The sequence below is a fragment of the Giraffa tippelskirchi genome, chromosome 3 (assembly GCF_054371585.1).
Source record: "Giraffa tippelskirchi isolate mGirTip1 chromosome 3, T2T-mGirTip1v1.2.pri, whole genome shotgun sequence".
Taxonomy (NCBI): Eukaryota; Metazoa; Chordata; class Mammalia; order Artiodactyla; family Giraffidae; genus Giraffa; species Giraffa tippelskirchi.
In genome coordinates this window covers 169,958,974-169,982,158 of record NC_137277.1, presented here as the reverse complement: position 1 = coordinate 169,982,158, position 23,185 = coordinate 169,958,974, and the positions used below count along the sequence as shown (strand labels likewise).

At 40.2% G+C, this 23,185-nt stretch overlaps 1 protein-coding gene across 6 annotated transcripts in view; it reads left to right on the top strand.

The window, feature by feature from the left end:
* Nucleotides 1-7,975: 7,975 nt before the first annotated feature.
* Nucleotides 7,976-23,185, top strand: part of CUL3 (cullin 3) — a 102,372-nt gene continuing 87,162 nt past the window's right edge. For 2 of the 6 annotated variants that reach the window (XM_081579658.1, XM_081579652.1), the window contains exon 1: nt 7,976-8,401. In XM_081579658.1, coding sequence (XP_081435784.1) covers nt 8,336-8,401 — 66 coding nt within the window. In that variant the 5' untranslated portion in view covers nt 7,976-8,335. Of the gene's footprint in view, nt 8,402-9,030; nt 9,733-18,493; nt 18,672-23,185 lie in introns of those variants that run through there. The other 4 variants (XM_081579657.1, XM_081579655.1, XM_081579656.1 and 1 more) reach the window with 4 other exon arrangements.

Genomic DNA, 23,185 nt, shown 5'->3' with positions numbered 1-23,185 from the left:
TGGTTTTGAGCCCTGTGCTGGGAAGATCCCCTGAAGAAGGAAATAGCAACCCACTCTAGTATTCTTACCTGGGAAATCCCATGGATAGAGGAGCCTGGCAGGCTACAGTACACGCGGTCGCAGAGTTGGACATGACTGAGCGACTAAGCATGCACGTTTTTAAATTTGCATTCTGTTAATATTATTGGCAAGTATTAGGATTAAATGAAAATTTAAAAAACATGTGCTGAAATACAATAAAGGTGAAAAATTATGAGAATACAAAAAGCTTAAGGATGAATTTAATTTGTCACGTACTTAACACTGATGTGAAACATAATTTTTCAGTTGTTGTTATGATGTCAGTTCGAGCCTTGCTGCTCCCTTGTGCACAACAAAAGTGACATGGCAGTGGAGAGAGAAAAGCGTAAGTGCAAATGGTGATGAATTGCACCACATGTAATTTATATATCCAAGGTTTATGCTTTGTATGCTTTGGAAGGTAAGAACACAGCATAAGACAGATCATGAGAAGGGACAATCGGGTTACATTGCTTTGTGTGTTTATTTTTTCAAGTCCATTGTTGGCCCTTAAAATAAGCAATAGTAGATTTACAATTTTAATCCTAGAATTGTGGTAAAATCAAATCTTAAACTACAGAAAGGATATCCTAATAGTACAAAAGTTAGTGAAGCTTTTGACATGGCTGGAAAGTCAAAGCAAAAGTCCCATCATTGTTCCTCCTTTTCAGTCGTTTTTAGAAGACTTGCTGCTCCTGGGTCTCCCTGGGAAGACAGATACCTTGGGAGCAACCTTCATAGGTAAGAGACAGCTAGCAAATAGGCCTAGAGAAGTGAAAGTTGCAGGGAAAATGAAAGCTGACTGGAAAGTGATATGATTGAGAGGATGATGGTAATATAGGTACCAGATACAGGTGACAGAAAGGCTACTGTGTAAGCGGTGATGGTACTCGTGGCACAGGGGAAGAGATCAAGCAAACAGGATATGGTGGTGGCTGCAGGAGTGAAAGTCAAAACACAGGGTTAGAAATCAACCATGGAACAATTGTTCACATTCTTTGAGTTCAAACTGCATGTCGGTGTTACGCCAAATACTTTACCTCCACTGTTTCTCTTAAGCCTCATGTTAGCCTTGCGAAGGTATTATTGGTATTATTATTAACCTAATTTCACTGATGAAAATAAATGGTACATTTATGGATACAACAGACATGAACTTGGGCACACTCCAGGAGATGGTGAGGGACAAAGAAGCCTGGCATGCGGCAGTGCATGGGGTCTCGAAGAGTCAGACACGACTAGGTAACTGAACAATGACAAAAATGGATACATTGCAGAACTTGGTTTAGAATCCAGGTGATCTGATTCCAGAGTGGGCTCGCTTAACCACGGTGCTATATTCTTTCATAGTTTAAAATTTTAGTGTATGGGTAATGCAATCAGTTTGTCTACATGATAGGTTTTCAAAATAATTTTATTCAGTTGTGCTGCATGGGCTTCTCGCTGTGGTGGCTCCTCTTGTTTCAGAGCACAGGCTCTAGGGCTCACTGAGTTGCGGCTTCCGGGCTCTAGAGAACAAACTCCATAGTTGTGGCACACAGACTTAGTTCCTCTGTGGCACACGGGATCTTTTGGACCAGGGATCAAATTCTGCATCTCCTGCATTGGCAGGTGGAGTCTTTACCACCGAGGCACCAGGGAAACCCTATATGATAGTTTTAATACAAACTAGAAAAGACCAAAGGGCCTTGCCCACCACTGAGGGAAACACAGCCTCATAGCTGCACAGTTTAGAGGGCAGTTGGCACCTCTGAGCAAGGAAATAGGTTTCCTTCTTGTAAGTAATGACAGCCCTTGCAAGCACACCTGCTTTGGATATCAGTTCTACTGACCTTCTCAGCGAGGCATCTCCTTACTGCGCACAGACTTTACAACTACATGAAGGGGGTTAAAAAAATGTGTATTTTATTTTTATCAGTTAAGTCTTATTCACAAGAACTCTACACAGATATTCCCTGTTCCCTTCTCCATTCTGCTCTGTGTTCAGGAAGGCTGACCTTTATGGGCTCCATTAATGGGCTTCCTTGCCTTCTGGCTTCCAGTTAGCTTCCAGTTAGCTTCATCCAGTGGGAGGTTACCAGCCAGAAGTCTGGAGGAAGGAGAAGAGTGAGGCTGGGGTATTTTCTCCCCTGTCTGCCTCCCTACTGAGCCAGCAGCTTGGGTCCTCTCCTAAAGTCTAGCTTCTCAGACAGCCCTGTCCCATAGCTTCAGAGACAATTCTGTCTCCAGGTTCTGGCCACTTCTCGTAGCCCTTCTAGCCTGGAAAGGATGCAAAGCTCCCTTCTCTTGTTAGTCTTGATATGCTTCATCATCCCGTGGTCACTTCCTAACTGTGCCCACACTTCTGTAAATAGTCCCTGAATTAAACTTGCCTCAATTTCCCTGTATGAGTGAGCCATCTGTTTCTTGCCAGGACCCTGACTGATACACAGTGGAAACAAACTTTGACTATTTTAAGTGAAATTGGAAATTGGGGAAAGCATGTTAGGAGTCACAGAAAGGCGGGGAGGTGGGAAGATCAGGGTTGGAGAATAAAAAGGAACCCAGGGACCTCTGGAAAGCTGAAGAGCAGAAATGACACTGAAGTCATTCAGTGGGAGGCGCCTAGGCCACCCACTGCCACTGTCTGTATGCCCACCAACTGTCCCTGTGTCCTTCAGCCACCAACTCAAGGAGAAGGCCCGCTTGCCTGAGTCTACATAATACATCCCCATGTTGAGCTGGGCAGAGGAGAGTGGGCATTAAGCCCTTTTGGCTACTGTGATAGGAAGTGGACACCACTACCCACCAAGACCACACCCAACAGGTGAATCCTTTAAAACAAGAAATGAGATGCTAATAGGAAGTACCACCCCTAAACAAGGACAAACATAACTATAAAAATTAATAAAATAGTGTGAAACTGCCTTAACAATACGAGCATTGAAAGCAACTTTTCCCAAAAGATGAAGGTTCATGCAGAGATAGGCACTTCTCAACAAAGTGCCTCAGCAGAGAAGGACCATATCTAAAGTTCTTGTACATGAAAAAACTTTACAAGGTTTTAACCTGGGCGAGATATAAAGTTGCCTGTTACACCTTAACAAGGCGTCCACATTGCCCCTTTCTTAGAACCATCCATTCAGTGGATTGTCTGCCCAAAAACCAGCCATTCAAGAACCAGGAGGCTCAGATACCAGTAACTTCAACTCAACTTATTGCTAGGAATTAATTGATTACATCAACTTGGGGCTAGAAATCGGCCCCAACAATTTTTTAAAAGAATCTGTAAGATTCTTAAAGGTAATTCATCTCTACCAGCACTATTGAAAATGTAACAATAAACAATATAGGTTTACTGTGAACTCAAAACAAACAGCTATTGAAGAAGTTGAAAGATAATACTATTTTATTTGTTGACTGTTGTATTTATAGTTCACACAATTACTAAATCTAGCATAAAATTTAGACTGTTTACATTTATAGCCCTCTGGAACCACATTTTATCTCATCTTCAAAATTAACTTACTTCACAAAGACAGAGCCGAAGAGTTATAAATTTCAACATGCGTTTTACTCATCATGAAAGAAAGAGCAATACATATCCATAATTGTCCCCCAGAGGTTTCTTGATATAGTTACTGTTATCAGTAAGAGGAAATTATTTGTCTTCAAAATAAAATTACATCGACACGATGCCTATAATTTTTAATTGAGAATATGTATTCTGTTAAATTAGGTTTGTTGGTTGTATATATAGACGTTTTTATTTTCAAAATATTAATTTACTGGATAAATGTGGAGTAAACAGAACACTGTCTAGGCCAACTAGAAGATTTCCAGAGCTGCCAGTGAGATGATTTTGTTTAGCGTGACATGTGATAAAAAATTGAGATGGGTTTTTATGATACAATGGGTATTTAAGATTTTAATTCAAGAAGTAACTTGTTTCCTACGCTCATAGGTCTTACATGCTCTTGCGTAGATGATACACATATAAAAAATAGTAAAAAGTAGAAAAGATCTACAGTTTTTATGTCTGTGATTATGTTGTCAATCCAATACTCCTATAATACGTCATCTTATAAAGCAAACATGAATGCTACTGCTCTAAACATGTACAAATTTAATGGCCTACAATACTTACTAGTTGCCTGGTGGAGACAAGGAAGAAAGTAGACCGAGCCCTTCTTTTCAAGGAAGTGATAACATCTACAGATCTTTCCCTTCCAATTTGAAGAACATGCATCTTCCCCTAACACTGCCTTTGCTGTTCAAAGCCAATCAGCAGATCTTTCCAAATAAATCGGTAGGCTGTCAGCTGTTTTAATAAGCAATATCTGCAGAATCAAATCACCAGGTATGATGCAGTGATTAATGTGGCTTGGTATCCTGGATACCTGGAAATTCATGGCCAAGAAGAAGCTATTGCCTTTCACTGGCTTCTCATAGTCTGTACTGCCCATCTCTAGACTGGGATGTAGAAAAGAGGCTGGTCCACTCAGCCTCCTGGCTTCTCTGACTGCACGTGCTCCCTGCAAATAAATGGAAATGGGGCCACAATTCTCCTGTGTCAGGACACGGTCAGCATAAGTGGGAATACCAACTGGCAGGCATGTAACATCTAGTGGGTTCCTAGTCCCGCGCTCCTGTCTCTGCTGGATCAGGTGGCAGTTGACAGAAAAAGGAATATCCTGAAAGTTCATTTGCTGTTTGCAGGTCAGGGAACATGATTGGACTAGGAGAATGGTCTACTGCTGCTTTAGAGGGTATTTCATCGGCATTTTGAGGATGTTGATTTTCTGGAAAGGAAAAGCTCTGATTTCTGGACTACAGTGTATAAAAAAGTTATTGCCAAATCCAGCATGGACCTGTCGTTTTCAAGTTTTTGGGATGGGGAGGGAGGAAGGGCTATATATTATGTGATGGTAGGTCTCATCTGTCTTATTTACCTTACTGCCTGATATATGGCAGCCATTAAATAAATATTTCTTAAATAAATGAATCAATAAATGAGCAGTAGAATTTTTTATGGCAGTTGCAGACAAATTCATTTTGAAGAATTTTTCTGGGTCTTTGTGGTTAACAACCCAAAGGGAGACAGTAGAGAGTGATTCTTTTAAATGTAGCTAAATTTTGCTTAAGTAAAACCATAATATGAAAATCTGAGTTCACAAAACAAAAGGAGATTATACGCTTCACAATTACATGGATACATGCTTTAATGCAGGGGGGGTTCCTAAATGCTGGCTTTTAGTGTGGTGTTAATGCTGGTGTTTTCTCAGGTTCACACTGAAAGAAGAAAAATCAGCTCAATGCATTGTTCTAAAGAACTGTTCTTCATTCACAAACTGACCTTCCTCCATTTCCGCGGTTAAAATACTTAAAAAAGCAAAATAAAATAATGAAGCTGTCTATACTTCTGGTTATTTATTTTCTTTTAATGCTCTTTGTTGTTGCTGTTTTACTGGCTAAGTTGCACTCAACTCTTTTGCGACACCATGGATTGTAGCCTGCCAGGCTCTTCTGTCCTTGGGATTTCCTGGGCAAGAATACTGAAGTGGGTTGCCACTTCCTTCTCTGGGGGATTTTCCGAGCCCAAGGATCAAACCGGCATCTCCTGTGACTCCTGCATTGGCAGGGTGATTCTTAACCACTGAGCCACCTGGGAAACCCTTTAATGTTCTTACTTGCTAAATAGAGTTGCCAACCCTACACTGGTTCTCTAGTATTTTAAAAAACTACTTCATTGGTTTCTGAAATCCAAGTAAGATTCATTTTGTAAAAGCATACAGCATTCTTAAAGAAACCTACATATTGAATAAAGGAAGACAGTATAAGCTGGGCCTTAATTACTGAAGACAATAGCAGCCAACAGGTTTTGAGTGATTACTCTGTGCTCAGCACTGCTTTCAGGGTTTTAAAAATGTATTTATCATCTAAATTTCAGAGTAGCCCAAGGAAGAAACATTATTTTTATCTCCATTTCACAGATAAGGAACTCTAGACACAAACAGCCAGCCCTTGCCCCCAAAGACACAAAATACATCCAGTAAAAGAGTAGTGCATAAAGAATTCTCCTGCAATGCAGATGTGGTTTGATCCCTAGGTCAGGAAGATCCCCTGGAGGAGGGCATGGCAACCTACTCCAGTATTTTCGCCTGGAGAATCCCAAGGACAGAGCAGCCTTCTTACATTACAAAGAAACTGAGCCACATGACACTGCAACCAATACAAAAACATTGGTTGTTAATATAGTCTAATGATTATGGAAATGAAGGTTCAATCAGCATACAGATTATAAACTCCTACGCAAGACTCATAGTAACTTACATTTAAATCAGAGTCCCTCCCATTGTTAGCTTATCAACAAAATTCTTGACCTATTTTTAGCTTCAGTATTTACATAGATATTGCTTCAAGCAACATCCTTGCTTCTTAAACTCTGTTTTATTAGCAAATACCAGAAAACAAAACAAGAAAATGTTTTCAGTGGGGCATTTCAACCAAGTAAGGGGTGAAAGTACAACATTGGTGAATCTAGTTATCAGGATTAAGTTAATTCAGGGAAAATCCAACCTTACAGTGAACAAATAAAAAAGGTATATTTCAGTTCACTTAAAAACAAACAACCCCCACCTTCCAAATGCTTAAAAAGAATTAAATCTTCAGCTTAAAAAAAGGCATTAAAATAAATTTTAGAAGTATTAATATTCTATTAATATTCATCCCAACAATAGATTCTTACTTAAAATGAGATTGCAAACTTTAGTGGGAACTCACATATTCCTCTGCAGTCAGAAATCCAAATATAACAATACAAAGAGGTAAATTAGGATGTAAAATTCATAATAAATGAAAAGCAAAACTGATGAATCAAACTAGATTTTTCGAACGCAATGCCAAAATTTTCTTCCCTCAAATTATCAGTAAACTGAAATGAAAGACAAACATTTTGGCTTTCAAAATGTATCATTCTCTGTAATGGTAAAAATGATTTGGCAGGTTAAGGTTAGGTTTCTATCATTCTATTTTCTATTTAACACCATTTACCAAAATATTGCACTGCGTTAAGGGAGTTATTTCAATGGCAATGAAATACAAATTTTAATACTAGTAAGTTCTAGGTCTCTCAGACAATACTGAATCAAGAGCTTCTGCAGTTTAAGGAAATTTTACGGATTTCCACCCCTCAATCCTGACAGCTGGAGTGTGCACATCCAATCCGAATACCTGTTAGGCATACAAGACTCTACTTTCTGACACTGCATATATTAAAAACTCCTGCACAAACTCTTCTTTCAACTTTCTGGCTTCTGGTCAAGTACCCATCCCTAGTCCACATGCCCTAGAAAAACACAGGAACCAGTTTCAGGACGTGGTTATCCACCTAGCACCCTACGCTCCACCCCGAGACTACCCTCCTCTCGCTCTAGCCCAGCCCAGCCAGGTCGGCCCGGCCAAGCGGGGCCGAACACTGCCTACTACACTCTGACTCGGGCTCTCGGAACTTCCCCCGCCCACTCCGTCCACGTGAACAGGACCCCGCCCCCTCGCCCGGCGCTCCACCAATCAGCAGCCCCCTCACCCAGGATCCGGTCTCCAACGCTCCCCTTTCAAAAAGTTAGCTTACTCCTCCCGCCTCAGTCCCGCCCCTTTCCTACCTCTCCGCCCCGCTGGCCCCTCCCACCTCCTCAAATCCCCGTTCCCTTCCTCTTCTCCCGTTGCCCCCGCCCGCTCTCAGGCTTCGCCCCGCCCCACCCGGGAAAGCGCGCTCGCCCTCTTCTCGCGAGATTTGAGCGTCCCCCTCCTCCTGCCGCGGCTGCCCGCCTCCCCCTCCGGTCCTCCCACCCCCCCTCCCCCCAATCTCTCCACTCTCCGGCTCTCCTCCCTCCCTCCTCCCCCCTCCACCCTCTGGGCCGGATCTCGTCTCGCTGAGGCGGAGGAGGAGAAGGAGGAGGAGGAGGACGTTCGGCCTGCGCAGTGAGATGTTTGTCCGTCGCCGCCGCCGCCGCCATCGCGGAGGAGCGCGATAAAGGGAGCCGAGCCGGGCGTGAGGGGGACCCCGCGGAGCCGCCGCGCCAGCGCAGTCCCCCAGCCAAGCCCGAGCCGCCGGAGACCGAGCCGCCGCCGCCCCCGCCGCGGCCGCCCAGGGGCCGGCCAGCTCCGCAGCCCAGCCCGGGGGCCGCGCCGCCGCCGCCCCCAGCTGCGCCCCTCGCCTGCCCGCCCGCCTTAAATGTGACACCGGCGCCTCGGAGTGCGACCCGAAGCCGCCGCCAGGGAGGGGACGAGCACCATGTCGAATCTGAGCAAAGGCACGGGCAGCCGGAAGGACACCAAGATGCGGATCCGGGCCTTTCCGGTGAGTCTCTTCTCGGCGCCTGGGACCCCGGGTCGGGGGGCCCGGCCGAGAGCCGCACGCGAGGCCCGGGCTGAACTCCCCCCCACAGGCCGCAGGCCCGGCCTCCCATCCCCCACGCCGCCGGCCGCGGGGCGCGAGCCTTCCCGGCAACGGGGCGGCGCGGGGCCCCGGCGCGGCCGCACTCCCGGGCTGTTCCCCGCGCCCCCGCCCCGGAGCTGCGCCTCCGGTCGCCCCGCGGGCGTCGGCTCCGGCCGGGGCCCCTCGGCCGGTCCCGGCACCTCGCCGCGCTCCTGGGGTGTAGGCCCAACCCCTAGCACCCCGCTCCTGCTCGGTCCCCGGGACTCCCAGCCTTGCAGGGACGGGGACCGTCTACGTCCTCCCGGTGTGAGGCGTCTGTGTAACTTTTCACGTGAGGTTTCGCAGCAGTTGAAAAAAAAAAAACACCATGCCTAAGGGATGGCCTGCCAAAAGATGCCGGGGACGGTCCTCTCCCGCTCTTCCCCTCCCCAGGAAGGGCTCTGCCGTCTACCTACCCTCGACGCGGTGACAGACGTTCCGCGTAATGCTCTGTAGTAATACACTAACAACGTCGGTGTGTTTACAGAATCTTTCATCCGCAACCTTCCAATGCACTTTACAAACTCTCCTGTGCAGGGATGGCCTAGCCACTCAAGGGGAAGTAAGAGAAAACAAATGGGACGATTGGTTCTTCATTTCCTAGCCATGGAAGCTCAAAAGAATAAGTAGTCACCACCGTGAGTTGCTTAACTCTAGGTTTTAGGGACAGCAAAAGTATTTTTGTTTAGAAACTTTTTTGGCCTTAAATTAAGTCATACCCCGGCGGTGTTTAGTATTATAGGATATAACTTTGGATGTCATATCTGAATCAGATGGCCAATGGCAAGCAATTAGAGTGTACTCTTGGGACAGAGAAACTGGACGTAACCTGCTCATGTCGCTAGTGTAACAGGTAGACATCGAGGTGGACAAATAGCAGTTGAATAGAAGATTTTAAACCAGGAAAACTAGAGAAGAAGCTGTGGTTTCCTGTCTTAGAATCACAAGCACGTTATATGGTGGTGGGGGGCGGTGAAGAGAGGGTTTGTATTCACTTCTTAAAGCATGCAATTTCTTAAGTGTAGTTTGCACTTTAAAGGAAAGATTAATATAATTGTCCTAGTTGAGTAAGACACCGACCTGGAGAACTTGAGGACCTCCCTGAATTCTTAAAATTTATAAGGGAGAAATACACCTGATGCAGAATTCCCGGATGGTAATAAGAAAAATGTTAATGCCTATGTGAAGACTCTTCAGACTTTATGTAAATAAAGGTAGGATATAATCAGGAGAATTAGATGTTTTAATGCACACTAGAGGGATTTTGAATTTCTGAAGTTTTTTTCCCTAAGTAATCGTGAGAAAATACAAAGTAAGAAATGTTGACAGAAGAGCAGTAATGAAGTTCACTTGCACGTTTTCCTTTAGATGATAAACAGTGAACTGGTTTTATGCATTTGTGAGTAGTGCTAGTTTTCCTACTGAATCAGTTCCTACTAAATGAACAGAATCTAGAATTATTCAGAGTTTCAAATAGTTTTCCGACATTTTTTAAGAAAAGTTTGCTATTCTTGACGTCTGACTTCTTCTAATTCAGATTATTGTTGAAAGGTGGAATAGCTCACATTTGACATCAACTCACTGTTGTGGATATTCTGATTAATCAGCTCTACCTTTATCTATGTGTAATCAGCTCTTTGATCTCTTGGTTTGCCTGTCCCTACCTGTTCTTCCACTCCTTCATTCATTTAGGAAATACTGAGGACTGTGTGCCAGGTACTATTCTGGGGTCTTGGGATGTATCAGAATAGCTTCAGAGACCAATATCCCTCCTTTCTGGATCTTGTATTGTTGGGAAAAGCTGTGGGAGAGAATTTTGTTCTTCTTTTAGCTAAAGAGTGTCAGAGTATGTGACAAGTTACCACACAGCACTGAAACTGACTTTTTTTTTTTTCAGGAGCATTATGGTCATGAGCTAATTTAGGCCTTTTCTTATCTGTAACTTGTTGCCCTCTCAAGTTTCTCTAAAATCCTTAAATGAAGTTTGCAAGTAGCTAGTTTTTGATATTCAGTACTTAGTATCTGCTAATTTTTAAAAGTGTCTATAAGACTTTTAAATTTTCTCATGGGTATTAACATCACTCATAAGTAGTTCCTACTGAAAAGAACCATTGCATTTTTTAATATATAAATTTTAAAATCATAGTTCTTTGAACTTTCATTAAGGATGGTTACATAAAACCTCAGTGGTGTGATATTTCACTGATTTGGTAGATGAATACTTACAGGCTTTCAGAATTTTTTTTCCTTCCAGATTAGCAGTCATTTACATAACTGTAGTCTGCATGGATTGCAAGTCAGAAGTAATAAATGCATGTTATTCCATAAAGAAAATATTTTTTGTGTATTCATGTGTGCACACTTAAAACTATTGTATTTTACCATTTGAGATAAACAACTACTCTAAGGGAAATGTAGTGTAAGCAGAGGCCTCAAATACTCCTTTCAGAGTGTGTTTTATAAAACTGATGTGTGAAAAAGTATAAAAAAATGCTTGAAGATTGTTTTGTTATCTTTACAAAATAGTAAATGATGGTACAGGAGATTTTGTAAATGTGTAAACCTACCCCAGCTGTAGTCTCGTCAGTAAAATCAGGTTCTGAGAAGTTGGTTCTTTTTAAGATGGAAAACAGTAAAGAACTTTCTGTATGTAACAGATTGACGATGGAGGAAATATTTTATTCCAGTTTGTAAACTTCGCTGCAGTGGACAAAATATATAGCATCTCATATCTTTGGGGGTGTTTTGGTACCCAAAGTGACAGCAAGGGACACAAAACTTTTTTAAGAAAGGAAGCTGTAGTTGTGAAACTCCTGGAAACTCTGTGGCTTTGGACCGAAGAATGCTGTCCCAAGAAGTTCCTGCCCTTATTTCCTTGCTGTTGCCATGTGTCTCACTCCTGCGCTTTTGTTTCACTCTGTAGAATTAGTTGCTGTCAGGTGAACTTTTTGTTCTTATCTTTGTTATAGTCATTCCTCACCGTCTGTACTGTAGTTGGGTAGTTTGTCCACATGGGCTTGAAAAGCTTGGTTGTATTGGGGATATGGTTGAATGGGAATACTGGTCTCTCTGATTTGCGTTTTTTGACTTAGACTTCAGTGTTCAGGAGACAAATTGTGAAAGTGATTTGCCATTAGAATGTGATCTGAAAATGGTTTCACTTATTGGTTTATAGAAGCATCCTCAGTCATGATAAGGAATCTCTGGCTGTGATGTGCATGCAATAATTCTAGATGAGCACCACCTGTGTGGCATGGACAATTAATGATAGAGAAGTTATTGTTAGATGGAACCCACAGAATGACTGATACTCACTTGTTATGTTCTTAAATACTTAAGAGCACAAGAATTTAAGGACAAGAGGGAAAGTTAATGTTTTTGTTTCTCCTAGCTGTAGTGATACTTGTTACATTTAAGGGAACAGCTTTGATCTTCAAAATAGATCTTATTTAGGTTTCTCTTATTTAGAGTAAGTAGCTGTTGCCTAAGCTACCTGGACTGTACATACAGAAAGATTGAGTAAGAGTTTTGCAAATCACACAGGGTGCAGAATTAACCTCTAAGTTTGGTTTGTTTTTTATTCTTTAATATTTTCTTATAGGGATGATATGGAGATACAGCATTCATTAAAGTATTGCTTTCACTTAGACTGATTTTTTTCTATTTAATGGTTTTAGGACAGCCAGCTGTGTTATAGTTAGTACCTCACAGGCTTTAGGAGCTTAAAAATAAAAAAGATACAGTAGTTATAAAGTGTCTATTTTGTATTGTCTTAGAAAGCAGTTCTGAGGAGCCAAGAAAATTATTACTACCAAATTATTAGTACTAAAATTATTGAATTTGAACAATTTAATAGTATAATGTGAGAATTTGACTTGTTAAATAATACAGTAGTCACACGGTAAGTTCATTCAAACAAAATAGAAAAAGTTTCATTCATTAAATGTAGCTAAGTAATAACAGTGTTTTCTCTATTTCAACAAGATTTATGTAATTAAGACTAGAAAAAATAGTGTATCTTCACTTTGTGTTATAAATTGGGAGACCTCAGAGATAATTTTTTGCTGTTATTCGAAAAAAAATTACCTGTTAATCTTAACAGCAAAATTTTGCTGTTAATCTTGGTGTTAACAGTTTTGCTAGATTTTTATAAAAGTTATTGGACAATTTGTAGCTTTAAATCACGAAACTTTCATAATAGTTCTCTTATCATTATAAAGACAACAAAAAAGGTGCTACTAGTAAGAAGTCACTGAGCTAAAACATGAATTACAGTTAGTGTCTATAAGTATATTGTGAAAATTATTCAGTTGTAGTCTAGCAAAGCTATGAATTCATTTTAGTAGCTTTTCTAGTTATAAAAGTGGTGCATATTCATGATAGAAAATTTAATAACTATCTGAACATCTAAGTAAGGTAATAAATAATCACCTGTAACGCTGCCACTTGGAACTAAGCTGTATTAACATTTTGATGTGTTTCCTTATAATCTTTCATACATGTGTAAGCGCACAGTAAAATTGAGGTGCCATCTTTTTATATACTGCCTTTTAAAAAATACAGTATCTTACTATACATTTATTTCCATGTTAAATACATCAAAAACATGATTTTGAATCACTACCTAATACTCTGCAGTACTTTGGCTTATCCATTTCCTCGCTGACGGTTTTGATTGATTTCAGTGAATTCATGCTTTCTCTAGTACAAAGAATGCAACTGTGATTATTTAGGTGCTTCCCTGGTGGCTTAGACAGTAAAGAATCTGCCTGCAATGCAGGAGACCCGGGTTGAATCCCTCAGTAGGGAAGATCCCTGGAGAAGGGAATGGCTCTCTACTCCAGTATTCCTAGCCTGGAGAATTCCATGCACAAAGGAGCCTGGCAGGTTATACAGTCCATGGGGTTGCAAAGAGTTGGACACGACTGAGGGACTAAACAGTTTCACTTTTTCACTTATGATTATGGAATTACTGGACTCAACATAACTGATACAGTGACCAACCACATTGACCTCCAGAAAGGTAGGAATAATAATAGTTCCACTTGCTGAATGCTTATAATGTGCCACACGCTGCTCTCCGTGCTTTGCATGTGTAAACTAATTTAATTTGCATAACTCTATAGGATTCTGTTATCATCTTTTTTACAAAAGAGGTCTTGAGACGTTAAGTAATTTGCTTAAGGTCACTTTGCTTGGAAGTGGCAGAACCTAAGGTTCTTTTTAACCTAGGCGGTCTGGCTCTAAAGTGAATGCTTTAGGAATTAATTACACCTCTCAAGGTTATATCAGTTTAACTTCTACCGTATAACAGTGTCTTAGATAAGGCATCTTTAGTTTCATAGGTGAAAAAATAGTACTTGAATGTTTTAATTTGTATTTCTTTGCCTACTAATAAGAGTAAAACTATGGATAGTCTGTAGAGAATTTTCATTTAGTTTTACATTAGAGTATTCAGCGTATGTTTTAGAAACCTGACTAAAAAGGAAAGAGACTAGAGAGCATAATAGTTAAGAGTGTGGGCTCATATACTATCAGTTTGAAGGTCAGCTCTACCTCTTTCTAGTTGTGTTATCTTTAACAAGTTACTTAACCACTTCTAACTTCAGTTTTCTTCTCTGTAAAATGCGATTGTAGGACCTGTCTGTTGTGAGATAAAGAGAGTCAAGCATTAGAACAGGACCTAACACACAGTGAACAATTGTTATACCAATATTTAGTCATGATTCTGCCACAGTTTTGGCAGAAGGGAAAGAAGGGAATGGCACCCTATTTCGGTATTCTTGCCTGGAAAATTCCATGGACAGAAGAGCCTGGTGGGCTACAGTCCATGGGATCGCCAGGGTTGGACACAACTAATGACTGAGCACACATGCCACAATGTATATGTTAAAATTCAAGGTTATTTTTGCAAGTAGTTTTATTTACTACACAGTTATTTTAGTGATGCTGCCAGTTTTGGGTACTTACATTTTTAGAACTTACATTTTGAGAAGCTTGCAGATTCAGTTCGTGGACCACATTATGAAATTAGTCTCAAAGTATATGGGTTTGGTACTGCTGGGGTGCTTCAATAGAATGCCACTGGCTCTTGTGGGGTGGGGGTAGATTCAAAAGAGAAAATACAATAGTGATAGTTCCTTAGTCATTGGAGTAAGTATATCACCTTTCTGGGATAACTTTATTGAAGGAATAAACACTCGGTGTGTACACTCTAATATGTACATTAAAGTGTTAGTTGCTCCGTCATGTCCCAACTCTTTGCGACCCCATAGACTGTAGCCCGCCAGGCTCCTCTGTCCATGGGATTCTCCAGGCAAGCGGGCTGCCATTTCCTACTCCAGATAAGTACATTAAGTGTTTATCTAAAACTACATTTTGTTTTTATTTCCTTCTTTTCTTCCGCTCTTTTTTTTTTGTTTTGTTTCACTCATGAACTAGGTTGTGGTCCCTGCCCAAAGTTTATACCAGGTCCCCTTTTGAATCTTGAAGTGTTAGACACAGTGTGGATGGTTAGTGAATGATTGATTAAATGAGAAACTAGTCCTTGAAGCCAAACCACAGTAATCAATGACTTAGCTAAGTCGATTCTGGGAGTATTCCAAAATATTTGAACTCTTTTTCAGCTGTAAGTGAAGCCTTAATTTGTAGGACATTAATGATCATGTGGCACTTTTCCTTAAAGGTTACTTAGCCTAGTCTCCTAAAACAATAATGACTTGAAAGTAAAGATGTAGGTGTGTATTGGCAGTTTGGATTCCGTGTCAGAAGACTTAACTTGCTAGCCTAGTCTTTTTTGTTGACTAGCTTACTCTACATTTTACTTCCTTCACCATGATGCCTTCCTCCCAGCCAGTTAACCATACCTGGTAAGGCCCTTCTTTCATGGCAGATTGACTACCATCTGTCATCTACCTGTTGTGGGAATTCTTCACCCTCATTTATCTGAAATTTACCTTTGACCTGAGGATACAGGCTTATCTTCTTGAATTGAGGTGTCCTATTTCCTTATAATCCTTGACTCATTGGGCCCAGATGCTAATGATTGCCACCTCTATCACTCTTGCGGCTTGGGCCCTTCTGTACCATTCTTCGAGTGCTTCCTGTGACTGTCTCCTGACTTCATACACATGCTCCTCAGTCACTGAAGACTTGCATGCATTCTTCACAGACATTCTCTCTAATTTAAATTGTAACTTTATCCAGTGCGTGTGGTCAGACATTCATTTATCCATTTTAATGTATGTTTATTATGTGTTCCTACTGGCACTAAATAGTAACGATGGGACAGATCTGGCCTCTTCTCTATTACTGTGGTCTTCACTCTGTCTTGAAACTTGTTATTCTGCTACTTTATTTATTTATTTTTTTAGAGTCAGATATAATTTTATTTATTTATTTTTTAAATAAATTTATTTATTTTAGTTGGGGGCTAATTACTTTACAATATTGTAGTAGTTTTTGCCAGACATTGACATGAATCAGCCATGGGTTTACATGTGTTCCCCTTCCTGGACCCCCCTCCCACCTCCCTCCCCATCCCATCCCCCTGGGTCATCCCATTGCCCAAGCCCTGAGCATTTGTCTCATGCATCTAACATGGAATGGTGTTCTGTTTCACATATGATAATATACATGTTTCAATGCTATTCTCCCAGAACGTCCCATCCTCACCTTCTCCCTCAGAGTCCATAAGACTGTTCTGTGCATCTGTGTCTCTTATTCTGTCTTGCATATAGGGTTATCGTTACCATCTTTCAAATTCCATATATATGCATTAGTATACTGTATTGGTGTTTTTCTTTCTGGCTTACTTCACTCTGTATAATGGGCTCCAGTTTCATCCATCTCAATAGAACCGATTCAAATGTATTACTTTAGAAATCTTAAAACCTCATACTACATTCTGTCCTAGCTTCTTCATTTATTAGATGTGGGACTTGAGCAAATCACTTAACCTCTGCCTGTTTTCTCTTTTGTAAAAGAAGAAAACAATAGTACCTCCCTCATAAGGTGGTTGTAAGGATAGTTAATACATATAAAGTTCTTACAAGTGGCACATAATAAACACTATAAATAAATGCAACCTGTTATTACTGAATTATTCTATCCTATGTGTTGCTTGTTTTCTTCTCTCATTAAATGTGCTCTGGGATCTCAAGAAGACCCTTTTCATTCTCCCAGGCTGTGGGGTCTGATACCAGTTGCCACTTCTTTCCTGCTGTCTCCCAGGGCAAGGCCAGAAATATCAGCAAAAAGCATCTTGAACCATTCTGTTCATCTGTCTTCACTGCTCATATTTTTTAAGAATATTGGGCACTCCTGGAGAAAATCCCAAGATTGTGGTCTCTAACCTTGCTGGACTTTCAGTGCCTCTGGGCAATTTTTTGTGTCCCTGTGAGCTCCTGGCTCCTTTTTCCTGCTTGAACTATTTCAGACTTGAGTCATTGTCCTCAAGCTCTTTATTGAGAATTCTCTTATCTCTCTTCTTCAGGAAACTTAACTACCAAAGTTATCTTGTGTAAGTACCTTTAGCTTTGATCTCTCAGTTTCTCTCATTAACCTGTATCTTTACTCATTCTCAACTCCTTCCCTTGGGTCTCAGAGAAGATGTTCCTTTTTGTGTCTTCTCTACCATGGTAACTACCCTTCCATCTCCTTTCATAGCCCCATCTTCAAAGAATAGTCAGTATCTCCTTTATTAGAATATGATTTTCTTTAGAGAAGGCAGCAGGTCTCTTTGTATTGATCTTTGTCAGTGCTTTACAGTAGCATCCAACAATGTTGAGTGAATGAGCTGACAGACTGTTTATAGTTTTCTCATCTTTTAGATGGGCACTATAGCAATCTTTCTCGCAGATTAATTTTGAGGAATAAAAGAAATAATATCAGAAAGTGCTTGCTAATAAACAGTAACATCACTGAGACAGCTAAAATCATTTTCTAATCATAAAGTTAGTATTTTCAAGCATAAAAGTAGTGTGTTTCATGTGGAACAGGTATTGTCAAACTCTTATAGGGTCTCTGTGCTTAGTCACTCAGTCGTGTCCAACTCTTTGCAACCCCATGGACAGTACCCCGCCAGGCTCCTCTGTCCATGGGGATTCTCCAGGCAAGAAGACTGGAGTGGGTTGCCGTTCCCTCCTCCAGGGGATCTTCCCAACCGAGGGATCAAACCCAGGTCTCCTGCATTGCAGGCTGATTCTTGACTATCTGAGCCACCAGGGAAGCCCTAGGACCCAGGAAGCCTAAGAGGGGTGGAGTAGGTATCTTCAGAAATCTCCCTCTCTATCCATTTAGAGCCATTTTTGTATTGTTCTTTGTATAGAAGAATTTATTTTAGAAAGTTCTCTGTTGCTTTAAAATCAGTGAGCAATCTAGCATTTTTAAAGTTGAGAGTCCTGCTTTCCCAAGTTGATGCCATTAATGAGAAATTGAGAACGGAGTCTGAAGTTGCTTTAACCAGTAATCCGGAGCCTTTTGCTACAAGAAAGCGTTCTTTCTTTTTTTAAAGTTGAAAATATAATTAAAATTTCTTAATTTGACTTCCATTTATTTAAGTGAACCTTGAGTAGGGTATGGACCTAAGTTTGCTCTTTAGATGAGAAAGGTTATGGCTAAGCAAATGAATAAAGACTTCAAAGAGATATCTTTTACCTACTTTAAGAGAATACAAGATTCCTTAGAGATGCTTTTCTGTAAAAGCAAGCCATCATTTCTAAGAGGAATGCTTTAACATACTGATTGCAAGTCATTCTTATCTAAAGCAGCTCTTCACTGAGCAATACTTAGCCTCTTCTGTTCGCCCTATCCTCTTGAAAGTAATGATGAAAAACTCTTCCCCCTTTCCTTTTCAATTTAATAGTATGAGAAGTTGCTTTATAAGATTAATAACTGCATCGTGTTGAATGTCTACTTTGTGCTAGGCTCTGTTTTAGGCTTTTTGAACTATAATTATCTCAAATCTTCACAACAGTCTTTAGATGTTACTTCTGAAGGACTGATGTTGAAGCTGAAACCCTAATACTTTGGCCACCTGATTTGAAGAGCTGACTCATTTGAAAAGACCCTGATGCTGGGAAAGAATGAGGGCAGGAGGAGAAGGGGACGACAGAGGATGAGATGGTTGGATGGCATCACCGACTCAATGGACGTGAGTTTGGGTGAACTCTGAGAATTGGTGATGGACAGGGAGGCCTGGCGTGCTGTGGTTGTTGGGGTCGCAGAGTCAGACACAACTGAGCGACTGAACTGAACTGTTCTAAATCTGTCCTGTGGCTCAGAGTGAAGTGAAAGTCGCTCAGTCGTCTCTGACTCTTTGCGACCCCATGGACTGTAGCCCGCCAGGGTTCTCTGTCCATGGGATTCTTCAGGCAAGAATACTGGAGTGGGTTACCATTTCCAGTAAAATAATGTGTATTACATATACACGTACGAAAGGGCAGAGCCTGGGATTCAGATCCCAGGTATATCTGACTCAGAAATTCATGTTCTTTCCATTACATCACACTGCCTTAATTATATTCAGTCAAAAACTTGCTAGATTCTGGAGAAGGAAATGGCAACCCACTCCAGTATGCTTGCTTGGTAAATCCCATGGACAGAGGAGCCTGGCAGGCTACAGTCCATGGGGTCGCATGGAGTTAGACACAACTTAGCGACTAAACTGCCTTGCAATATATAATAAAAGTACTGGTTTAAAAAAAAATCATAAAAGTTTCTGGAATATTTCTGGAATATTTACATTCCTAATAGGAATATATTGGGAAGTTAATTCTAAGCTTGCCATTTAAATGATTACCCAGGGGTGGATTCAGGGCCCCTGAAGCTTATACACTGCAGTACTCTCTTTATAAAAAGAACTTAAAATTAGTTTCCAAGTCTTGGAAGGAGCTTTTGCAAGTGTAAACCAAACTAGATTCAACGTGTGTGTACCTCTCGCATACAAGTTGTAAGAACTTTGACTCAGTGGAATCCTATGTTCAGTAAAATTTGACTATATATATTGCTTAAGGGGGTCCTTGTGTGTATTGACTTTAATAAAGCAGTCAAAATCGTAGCCTATAAGAAAGATACATTAGTTGATGTATTTCTAAGTTAACACTTTTCTTTTTAAGTTGAAGATAGCACACATTTTTAAACTTTTTTCAGTTATTAGAAATTTATCTTGTTAAATATTTTTAAAAAGTGATTCCTTGAAGTTAATGTATTTAAATACTTTTATGTATAATTTTTTGTGTCTCAGAATATACTAAGAAGTAGTAGGTTAAACAGTGTGTGAATTTTGGAGTACAAGGATCAGATACTTTAAAATAGTTCGCTTTTCTTCATGGTATATGCAGATGAGACATGAAAGAAGTGTATTATTTTGATGAGCGTTGTTCAGTTGCTAAGTCATGTCCAACTCTTTGCAGAGGACATGGCTTCCCTGTCCTTTGCCATTTCCCAGAGTTTGCTCATACTTATATCCATTGTGTGGGTGATGCCATCCAGCCATCTCATCCTCTGTTGCCTCTTCTCCTTCCCTCAGTCTTTTCCAGAATCAAGGTCTTTTCCAATGAGTTGGCTCTTCGCATCCAGTGGCCAAAGTATTGGAGCTTCAGCCTCAGTCCTTCCAGTGAATATTCAGGACTGATTTCCTTTAGGATCGACAGCTTCAGGAGACTCTCAAGAGTTCTCTTCTACACCACCCTTCGAAAATGTCGATTCTTGGGCTCTCAATCTTTATGGTCCAGCTCTCACATCCATACGTAACTACTGGAGAAACCATAGCTTTGACTCGATGAACCTTTGTCAGCAAAGAGGTGTTTGCTTTTTTTAGTATGTGTTGTTTGTCATAGCTTTTCTTTTCAGGAGCAAGAGTCTTTTAATTTCATGGCTGCAATCACTGTCTGTGGTGATTTTGGAGCCCAAGAAAATGAAATCTGTCGTTGTTTCCACTTTTTCCCCATCTGTTTGCTGTGAAGTGATGGGACTGGATGCCATGATCTTAGTTTTTTTGAATGTTAAGTTTTAAGCCAGCCTTTTCACTCTTTCACCCTCATCAAGAGACTCTTTAGTTCCTCTTCACTTTCTGCCATTAGAATGGTATTATCTGTATATCTGAGGTTGTTGAGATTTCTCCTGCAATTTTGATTCCAGTTTGGGATTCATCCAGTCCAGCATTTCACATGGTGTGCTCTGCAGATAAATAAGCAATATGACGATATACAGCCTTGATGTACTCCTTTTCCAATTTTGAACTAGTCCATTGTTCCATGTCCGGTTCTAATTGTTGCTTCTTGACCAGGTTTCTTAGGAGGCAGGTTAGGTGGTCGGATGTTCCCATCTCTTGAAGAATTTTTCAGTTTGTTGTGATGCACACAGTCAGTCTTTAGCATAGTCAATGAAGCAGATGTTTTTCTCGAATTCCCTTGCTATTTCTGTGAGCCAACAGATGTTGGCAATTTGATCTCTGGTTGCTCTGGCTTTTCTAAATCCAGCTTGTACATCTGGAAGTTCTCGGTTCACGTACTGTTGAAGTCTGTCTTGAAGGATTTTGAGCATTACCTTGCTATTGTGTGAAATGAGCACAATTGTACGAGAGTTTGAACTTTTTTTGGAATTGCCTTTCTTTGGGATTGGAATGAAAACTGACCTTTTCCGACCTGTGGCTACTGCTGAGTTTTCCATATTTGCTGGCATATTGAGTGCACTTTAACAGCATCATCTTTTAGGATTTGAAATAGCTCAACTGAAATTCCATCACCTCCACCAGCTATGTTTGTAGTAATGTTTCCTAAGACCCATTTGACTTCACATTCCAAAATGTCTGGCTCTAGTGAGTGACTGCACCATTGTGGTTATCTGGGTCTTTAAGACCTTTTTATGTACAGTTCTTCTGTGTATCCTTGCCACCTCTTGGAAGCAGATCTCTTCTGCCTCTGTTAGATCCTTGCCATTTCTTTTATTATGCCCATCTTTGTATGAAATATTCCCTTGATATCTCCAGTTTTCTTGAAAAGATCTCTAGTCTAATAACAATTTATTTGCTTCTGTTTGTTTTCATATTTTAATTGTTAAAAGCTAAAAAGACTTTAGAGAGAATCTGTTCTAAATCTTACTTAATGGATGGGGAAGTGGAGAACTGGAGAGAGTGATTTAGCCAGAGGATACTCATGACTTGAATATTCGGAAAAGCCATGACTAAAAACCTGGTTTCTGGTTAAAAACTCTTTTTTTCTCTAGGCCAAACTAAAAAAAAGCATATAGCCTTAATAATTCGTTGTTAATATTACCCAATTGGGGTTTCCTTAGGCTCATTTCTGTTCTTAAAATTTCAGTCTAGAGACTGAATGCTGGTGTGTTCTCCTGTGCCCTAGAACATTCTGTGATGTTGCAAATGTCACCTGTTTTTTCAGCTTTAGAATTTCTTTACAATAAGAATGGTATGTTTCAGTGATGATGATTAAATGCTAATATGAAGGAGTGGAAAAGTTGATTTTGTTCTTACATACTTCTTTTTGTGTAAGTTGGTAGTTCTAGAGAAATTTTGAGATGTGTTGTCAGATTTTTGTAATAATTTTATGAGCTAGGCTTTTTGCTGCATTATCACATTTGGTTTATAGTTAGAGTCATTCAAAGACAAAGCTAAGTAACTGTGGCAGTTTATACTGTTTTACTTTTTTTTTTTCTCTTTGGATTGTGTGTAGCTTATTCTGGTATAAATTAGTTTGCTATTGTCTAGCAGTTTATACAGCTGTATGCATTATTTCCCAACCCAGAGATCGAACCCAGGGCTCCTGCATTGCAGGTGGATTCCTTACCAGCTGAGCCACAAGGGAAGCCCACACATTATCATAGTTTTAGAAAAACTGGGTTTACCCATTAAAAAAAAAAAACTTTAGAGATGAAGCTACAGAGAAGAAAGGATTGTCATTTTTTAATTAAAATTAAATAGTTTTAAATTTTAATAGTTTCATATTTCTGTCCTACAATCTAAAACTCAGACATGCATTTAGACATGAAGTGTTTCTGTCTGAAGCATTGCTACTACTACTTTGAGAGTCCATCCAAAATATATGATTCTTGCTTTTCTATTATTTTTGTTTTCCTGATAGATGTTTAAAGAGCTAGTTTATACTCATGACCTCTTTTTATTAATGTTTGGGATTTAATGGTATATTAAAATAGGAAATGTTTTTATTTTAAATTGTTGATCTTATAGGTGTAATAACTAGTTTTCTCAACAAGGAGAGTCTTTGAAGAGTTCTAGTGAATATAAATATTGCATTCTCTGGATAAAAGGTGTTTCAGGATGCCAAGTAACATGTCTTTATCAGAGAAGTAGCACCAACAGGATAGTGACAGAGTTCTTGACTCAATGAGAATACGTAACAATTGCATCTTACTTGTTGTGGTCATTATCAGACTATGAAATGTTAGATATACATTTTTTTCACATAAAATCACTCACAGAGATAACAGTTGAAAGAATATTGTTCATACTTGTTGTCAGTTGTGACTTAACTGAACTTTACAGGCTAATCTGAAAACTTAACCTTATGTTTTTGAAAGAAATTATTTCATAATTTTAAATTGATTTTTGAACAGCCTACTCCTGTTGAGAACTGAAATGCGGATTATAATAATTGAACCTTCTGTTGATGATTTAGCTTTCTCATTATC